Here is an 8630-nt window from a genome sequence, read left to right on the forward strand (position 1 = left end):
CAAGAGACCCTCAGTGAATGTGCGTTCTGTGTAACTAAGAAGAACCTCTGGCCAAGAGACCCTCAGTGCCTTTCCTAAGTCTGTCTGTAGGGCTGCTGACCTTGGGCAAATCTGAAAACCACATACAGATCAGGATAGTCAGAGAAGGAGGCTTCTTAAAAAATTTTGCTTATGCTTTTGTATGTTGAGTAATAAAATTTGTGATTATGGAAGATGTTCATACATGTTATACATTTCTGTTATGTTTGAGGGTTTTACATTATATATATGAAAATAGAAAAACAGAAGTTTTGGGCTAGGACTATGTAGTCTGTGGTAAGACACTTGCCCAGTATGTGAGAGGCTCTGGGTGCAATCCTCAGTACCACGGGGAGGGAGAACAAGAAGAAATTACAAGTTCCCCATAATCTTCCTGTGCCAGCTCCCACTAGAAAATAAATACATTTGGTTATGTAAAAATATTTTTTCTTCCTTTCAGACAATGTTTTATGTTGTCTAGATGGATCTATATTCCCAAGACTGTCGTTGAATTACGTGTAGGTGTTTTGTCTCATCATGGCTGTGCACCACATATATGTAGTACTTGAGAAGGCCAGAAGAGGGCATTGGATCGACTAGAACTGGAATTACAAATGGTTTGAACCAATGTGGCTGCTAGGAATTGAACTGGGCAGGGTCTTCTGGAAGGGCAGCCTTAACTGGTGAACCATATCTCCAACTCCTGTTACTGAAGTTTGGATTCACCTGTGCCTATCTCCTGAGTCCTGGAATCACAGATGTGGGCCACCACGTCCGGTTTATGTCCAGCTGAATTATATTCCCCACATAAATAGTCTTTTGTTTGTTTAGTTTTATTTACTGGTGTTTTCCCCCTTTGTTATGTAGCTGTGGATGTCCAGGAATTCACTATATAGACCAAGCTGGCCTTGAACTCAGAGATCCTCCTGCCTCTGCCTATGGGATGCTGAGATTAAAGGCTTTTACACCAGCATTTCCTTTTAGTAAAAACAAAACAAACCAAACTTTGATCCACTATAGCATTTCAGAGACAAAAAGTAGCCAGTACCACTCTTGGAAGAAGTAGTTTGTTATTTCAAATAAGAATGGCTTTAAAGAGAAACCATTAAGATCAGAAAATCTCTTACCATAAACTCTCTCTCTCTCTCTCTCTCTCTCTCTCTCTCTCTCTCTCTCTCTAATTATTTACATTTTATTTATATGAGTACACTGTAGCTGTTTTCAGACATACCTGACATCAGGCCCCATTACAGATGGTTGTGAGCCACCATGTGGTTGCTGGGATTTGAAGTCATGACCTCTGGAAGAGCAGTCAGTACTCTTAAGCGCTGAGCCATGCCTGCAGCCCCACACTACTGTTTGTAATGAGTGTGTTGGTGGCAGCGGTGGCTCTCCAGCATGTAGTGACCTGTGTGACTTTATTTGCAGTGACTCCGTCCCCAGCTAAACATCGGGCCAAGATGGATGACATCGTGGTGGTAGCTCAGGGCTCTCAGGCCTCGCGGAATGTCAGCAATGATCCCGATGTCATCAAGCTACAAGAGATTCCAACCTTCCAGCCCCTTTTAAAAGGTAAGAGGCTTCTGCAGCTCTGGGGAGCTTTATGTACAAATCCACCATTCTTTTGTCTTTCCTTAGTTGGCATATTCTCTGAAAATTCTTCCTTGAATGAATGCCCTGTCTGAAATTGGAGTCTCTTTCTCTGCCTATTTTTTTCCTGTAGCACTTAATCACCATTGACCTATGGTAAATTAGCAACATTTTTACATTTATCTGGTGTGTGTGTGTGTGTGTGTGTGTGTGTGTGTCTGGGTGTGCATGTTATAGCTTGCATATAGAGGTCAAAGGAAAGCTTTGGGAGTGGGTTCTTTCCTGCCATCACATGGCTACTGAGGATCAGCTCGGTTGTCAGGCTCATCAGCATGTGCCTTTAGCCATCTAAGCCATCTTGCCGGCCCAGTTGATTTACTCTCTGTATTTTTCTGTTAGAACGTGATCTACACGGAGACAGGAATTTTCTGTTCTTTTCCACTACTGAAGCCCAGCGCTTGAGATAGAACCTGGCTTGAGTAAATCAGTGAATGAGTTGATATTACTGGAGTTGGCCTTTCCCTGCAGTATTTCCGTGAAAAGGTTTTTATTACTTTTTTACGATCTGTACTGTTGCATAGGTTGACTAGTTCAGACTAATAGAAAAATTCTGTTATACCCCTCATGCACTGGTAACTCATTCTGACTACTGTCTTGCATGAGAGAAAGGTATGCTTGTGAGAGGAGTGGTTATCCACCTGATTAACATATTTCAAGGTACTTTATATGAAGTTTTCATATCTTCATTAAGTGGAGTTTACTTCCTTTACCTTTTGTGTGGGTGTGTGTGCATGAATGATGCGTGAGTGCATGTTTAGAGGCCACAGGTTAACCTCCAGTATTGCTCACAGGAGCCATCCAGCTTGTTTTTTTGAAACTTGGTCTTTCATTGGGACCTGGAACTTGCCACTTAGGCTAGACCAACTGGCCTCACGTATCTACCTGTCTCCAAATGCCTAGGGTTGGAATTATAAGTGTGTGCTCCCACTTGTAGTTTTTGATGTGGTTTCTGGGGATAGAACTAAGTTCTCATGCTTGCATGACAACCAGTTTAGTAAGTGAGCTACCTCTCCATTCTTGGAGATGGTTTTCTATCAACTGAATGGTACTCCTGCAATAGAAATTCCTGAGTCCCCCACCCCCACCCCAATACCCCAGACAAAACCTATATATAATGAGCATAAATAAGGCTGGGGTTTACTTGACTTGCATCTTTCTTCATTTTTCTTTTTTTGATAACAATATAACATGCCGAGAAATTTATAAAGCAAAGAGGTTACGTTACCTTATACTTCTTTATGTTGAAGACCTAGACACTGACATCCTCTTGGTGTTTGGTGACCACCTCTCTGCTGGATTATGACACAAAGGAGGACATTACAAAGCAGAGAAAACTGCTGCCTTGATCTCTTTCTCCTCAAAGCTATTCATGCTCACCTTCATGATCACATCCCATCCTGATTACCTTCCAAAGGCCCCGCCTCCATTAGCCTGTGCCTTGGGGGAAATAAAATTCCAATATGAACTCAGAGGTGACAAATACATAGACTAGACAGGAGCAAGCTGGAATCTTATATACTTATTTCTATTAAAGTGTACCCTGGCCTTGCATATATACACACACCATTCTCCTAATTCTTGCATCATTGAATTTCTGCAAGATCAGACATCTGGCAGGTAGAGATTGCACTTGAAACTTCTTCACGTCCTACCCTAGTTACACCATTCCATACTGTGCCTAACAAAACAAATAGCACACCCAGGTGATGCATGGATCATTGTATTCTTCACAGTAACTCATCTACGTCGTGTGGAGGCCATCCACGCTGTCACTGACCTCTGTACCAGCTACCAGATGAGGCTTTGATAAACCCTCTGCACGATGAAAGAGCAGACTATATTCTTTTACTTACCCGTCTTCTCATTCTTTCCCCTTATTTTGTGGAATAACATGATTCTCCAAAGAAGCCAACATTAATGAGACTTCTACCCTCACATATACTTACTTTCCCAGTCTTCTGAAACTTTAACAGCTGGATATTGATCTTGTGCGTTCCACCCTTCCTGATCTGTATGGAGTACAGTCCACAGCTTTCATGTGCCTTCTTCCTGCTATCACCACTCTCTCACTCCCCAAAGTCTTGTCATCCTTCATGGGTCTTCTGTGACTAATGTTTGTCCTTTTTCACTCAAGAAAATACTAAAGGCAAAACCGAACTTGAGATATACTTAAGAATGTTCTGGGGTCAGTTGTTGAATCATTTGAAATAATTCACATGAGAATAAACTGACTAATAGAAAAGTATCTAGGAGAAGGCTTGGTATTAAGAGATGCTAACATGAATTTAAGGTCATTGTAAGTCATCTACCTTGAACATGAGTGATGTGTGATTCAAGTGAGTCTGTTGCAAGGTGATGCACCTGGACTTGGTTACTTTGGTAACTAGGTTGTAACCAGAGCTTTATCACCATCTCACTACATTGAGAGTAGGTTATAGCAGAGAGGAAAGGAAAGCTGGTCAGGGGCAAGTGACACTGGCTGCTTACCTGGGTTTGGCTAAGCAAGATAGAGCACAAGCTTGGTTAGAAATAGCAAGCTGTGTTCAGACCGCAGGCACAAACAACAGGCAGTGAGTATTTACAGATGCTCGTGTTTATCTATGAACAAGAAATTCCCTGGATAGTGATTAGAAAAGACTGGTGGGTAGGAAAACTAACTAATGAATACAGTTGATAACCATAGTGTCCAAGTCCCCTCAGTACTTCCACATGATAGCCATTTTGTTTTTTACTGTATAGATTAAAACATTGGGATTCACCTTAAATTCTTGGCCTAAAGTCACTGACTATCGCAATCGCCCATCTTCAGATGACACTGGGACATGCCGGCCATAGAGTAAGATTTGTTCCCACTGAGCAGAGCCTGTTCTATAAATCACAGCTATCTCAGGGAGAGGGTATGTGTGTGCAAGCTTGTTTGGATTTTAGGTGTCCAGCTTGTAGTAGAGCCTCCTGCCTTGACATTTTCTGCCTGGTTCTTTAAAGCTGAGCCCTGGCTGATGGGCCGTGGCAGGAGGTGCAGGAGACTCATGATAGTTGCCTTTATACTGCCATCTCCTTTTTCACCTTGCTTTCAGGGTGAGGCACTTTCTTAAAGTAGGAAAAAAAAAAAAAGGCCACCCAGTGGAGGCTGTACCCCCCAGGTTTGATTTCAGAGAGCCTTTATTCAAGTTAATGACAGCTTATTCTTTCAAAACAATATATTCAACTAATACAGAGTTCGCTATTGTTCCCTAATGTCATGTGATGTAATCTAATGCTGGTGGGTGATCTGCAGAGGCAGAGACTGGGCGAGTTTGAGGCTATTTGTATGACTGAGGTAATGTTTGCATTTTAAGAGGCAAGCAGATTCTTTGGATTTAAGTCTTTTGCATAAATATACCAGGGTATAATTTATGCCGTATAATACAAATATCTGTTCTTCTCATTTTTTCAAGTCAAAGAATTTCTATTTTTCATAGCAACCTCTGAGTTAGCAATTTATTTTCATATGTAAGACACTTACTAGGAAATGGAAGAAAACTAGAACATAACAGTGTGGCCATTCCAGAACGCAGAAGCAAATCGTTGATTTCATGTATGCTACTAAGATGCCAATGAGTTAAATAAGCCCTACACATTTCTTCAGTTTTAATCACTCACTTTTTAGAATGAAGCTGACTCTATATCATTCTATCAAAATGAAGCATTGGTAAGAGAGATGCAATATTGTGTTTATTTCAAAGTTAGAAAAATGCCCTCTTCGCTTTTAGTGGATGAGTAGCTGCATATACACATATGCATTGTTTGTAACTGACCTGCCATTTTTGTTCATGACCTTGGATATAACATAAGGGGTTGTTTTCCTGCCTAAGAAAGGACTGTCCTTGTTACTAGCCAGGAAATCAGCCTTATACAACATGGATGCTTACATGACACTAAGCAGCTTTGTTGGGTGTTCTCAGAGTGGGTGTTAGGAACAGAAGGCATGTGAAATGGATTCTGCTTATTAAAGAGCTAGGAGCTTGTGAGGTGGTCCATGCCTGTAATCCTAACAGCACCAGGCAGAGGCGGAAGGATAGTTTGTGGCAAGCCTGGGCTTAAAATACAAAGAAAAGGAAAGCTAAAACAAAGAAAGAAAGCCGGCCTTCTGGACTGTTCTTGGGGGAGTTAAATCACATGGAGCAGCAGGGAAGGGTTTTAGAGCCTGGAGAACTGTGCTTAGCTGGAGGAGTGAAGCAGTAGAAAAGGATGGGGAAGAACACAAGGAGGGAGGTTTCACAGGACCAGTTTCCTACCATGTGCTGTTCCTCCAGCCAGGTCCTCCTCTGTCATTCAGAAAGATCAAACATAAAGCCTTCCACATTCACCAGTCTCTAGCAGCTGCCAGCCATCACTGAGTTGGAAAAGTGGTGTACCAAAGGAAAAGCTGAGAGGACGGACCTCAGCCAGAGCCACGGTCTTCTCTGAACAGTTTAACGTGTTCTCCAGGCTCACGTTGATCCTAAATACAGTTTCTCCCAAACACCATATTGGAAAGTTGGTAGCCTATTTCTGCCTACCTTGTAGATTTATTTGTGTGTCTAGTACCTGTTGAGTTAAGCTTTTCAACATGAATTACTAACTAGCAAAGAGCCAGCATAACTGAGTGAAAGGAAATACCAGGTGAAAAGTTGTTTACGACTGGGAAGGTGAAGCCGCTTCAGCAGAGCAGCTTCAGGTTCTGCTCTTGCTGGCCAGCCTCTGGCCTGCAGCTGTTCTTGTTTCTTTCCATCAGATCTCAGAGAAGATAGCTACTTTGTTGTAACACCCGTACACATTTATTTTCCTTCTGCATCTCTTTCTCTCTGGTGTCTGACTTAGTGTACCTGTTTTCCTTTGCTGAGCTATGTACAGAAAGGATTTTAAAAACAAAGTTACTTTGTTGAGACTCCATTGCCCCTTTAGGCTACTGTGCTGTGCTCTTTTGTTTAAATCTCTGTTCCAGAGCTGCTACTAAATGGTCACTACATGTTGTTCCTTTATCCTTTCTGCTTTTGACATTCTTGAAGGTCTTATTTATTTTGGTGTGTGCATGTACACACACATGCTACAGTACATGTGTGGACATCACAGGACATCTTGCAAAGGTCATGTTTCTCCTCACCATGTGAAATCTTGGGGTCAAACTTGGGTCATCAGGCTTGGCAGCAAGCACCTCTTCCTTGAGCTGTCCCTACAGCCCTATCCTTACTTCATTGATATGCTTCTGTAGAGAAATGCCTGACATTCTTACCCCCCTCAGGCCATAGCTGCTTCTGTCTTTTTATATTTAATGCACATTTTCATCCCACTTTCAAAATTTATTTTTTGTGTCATTGCTCTGTGCCAATCCCATAGTGCTAGGGTTTCTGGCTGTTTTGTTTTTCTTTGCTTGCACTGTTGCCCAGTGCTCTTCTGGAAAAACAAGATTCTGAGGACCTTAAGTATTTTGAAATGTAGACATCAAGATGATTTTACCTTTGTGCTGTTAACCTCATCTTTTTGTCCTATTTCTCTGGCTGTGAACTAGTAACTTCCCCATGTACCATTCCTTTCTTCCCCTTTGGGTTTTTAAGACAGGGTTTTTCTGAATAACTGACCTGGCCTTTCTGGAACTCACTCTGTAGACAAGCTAACCTCTAACTCGGAGATCTACCTGCCTCTGCCTCCGCAGTGCTGGGACTAAAGGGATGTGTTTGTCACTGCTGCTCAGCCTCTTTTTTTAATTAACAATTTTATTTTACTTTATATGTATGAATGCTTTGCTTGTGAATTGGTTAGGTTTTTTGGTTTTGTTTTGTTTGTTTTTGTCAACCTGACACCAGCTCTGCTCTAGGAAGAAGGAACCTAATGCTTCCATCAGAGTGGCTTTTAGGCAAGTCTCTGGGCATTTTCTTGATTATTGATATGGAGGGTGGCACCATCTGTGAGCAGGTATTCTGGGCCATTGTATAAATAATCAAATTGGGGGCTGGAGAGATGGCTGGGGAGAGCTGGCTCTTCTTCCAGAGGACATGGGTTCAAGGGTTCATTTCCTAGCACCAACATGGTGGCTCACAAACACCTGCATCTCTAATCCCAGGTGATTTGATGTCGTCTTCTGTCTTTGTGGACATGAGACACACAAAAAGTATACTGATATACATGTCAGGAAAAACATTCATAAAAATAAAAATCTCTAAAAAGAAGAAAGAGAGCAAACTGAACAACCATAGGACAAGCTGGTAAGCAGCAGTCGTCCCTGCTCTCTGCCTGAGCACCGGCCTTGGCTTCCTGCCCTAATGGACCTTAATGGTGAACTATAAACTATTAGTTAAAACATGTACTTTCCTCCCAAGTTGCTTTTGGTCATGGTGTTTATCATAGCAATAGAAAGCAAGCCAAGATGATGAACCAAATGGATTGGCCTGGCTACACTGTGGCCATATGCTACAGTTTGACAAAAAGATATCATGTTTTAATTTTCTGTATGGACAACAATGTGGACACTAAAACTGACATATTTTTATGTAAAGTTTTTTTATTCTTTGATTTTTAATAAACTTTAGAAACCAAAAAAGAAAGGAAGAAAGCAAGCAAGCAAGCAAGCTAGCTAGCCAAGATAGCTTGAATGTATCCCTATGTACCAAGGTACTTATCTCTCCAGGTCCAGTACTGATCCTTTAAATTCAGAATGTTCCATCTTCTGCCCTTGTATGTATGTATTTATTTAATTTATTCAGTAAGCATAGAAAGCCCCCATCATCCTCTGGTACTGAAAATGGAATTCAGGACCTTGAACATGCTAATACTCTTATCACCGAGATATAATCCCAGCTAGCCTCAGGCCATTTTTTCCCTTAAATTTGTGTTTGCAGGTGGTTTGTGCATTTATGTGTATGTGTGGGTGGAGGCTAGAGTACAATCTTGGTGTCAATTCCTCTGTTACTGCCCACCTTTTTTTTTTTTAATGATATTTTTAT

General features: G+C 41.5%; 1 protein-coding gene across 4 annotated transcripts in view; it reads left to right on the forward strand.

Annotated features, from left to right (window-relative positions):
* Positions 1 to 8630, forward strand: part of Borcs5 (BLOC-1 related complex subunit 5) — a 70461-nt gene that overhangs the window by 2385 nt on the left and 59446 nt on the right. For all 4 annotated transcript variants that reach the window (XM_031383635.1, XM_031383637.1, XM_031383638.1 and 1 more), the window contains one exon: positions 1447 to 1590. In XM_031383635.1, coding sequence (XP_031239495.1) covers positions 1447 to 1590 — 144 coding nt within the window. The remainder of the gene's footprint in view (positions 1 to 1446; positions 1591 to 8630) is intronic.

This window comes from Mastomys coucha, unplaced genomic scaffold, assembly GCF_008632895.1.
Source record: "Mastomys coucha isolate ucsf_1 unplaced genomic scaffold, UCSF_Mcou_1 pScaffold20, whole genome shotgun sequence".
Classification (NCBI taxonomy): domain Eukaryota; kingdom Metazoa; phylum Chordata; class Mammalia; order Rodentia; family Muridae; genus Mastomys; species Mastomys coucha.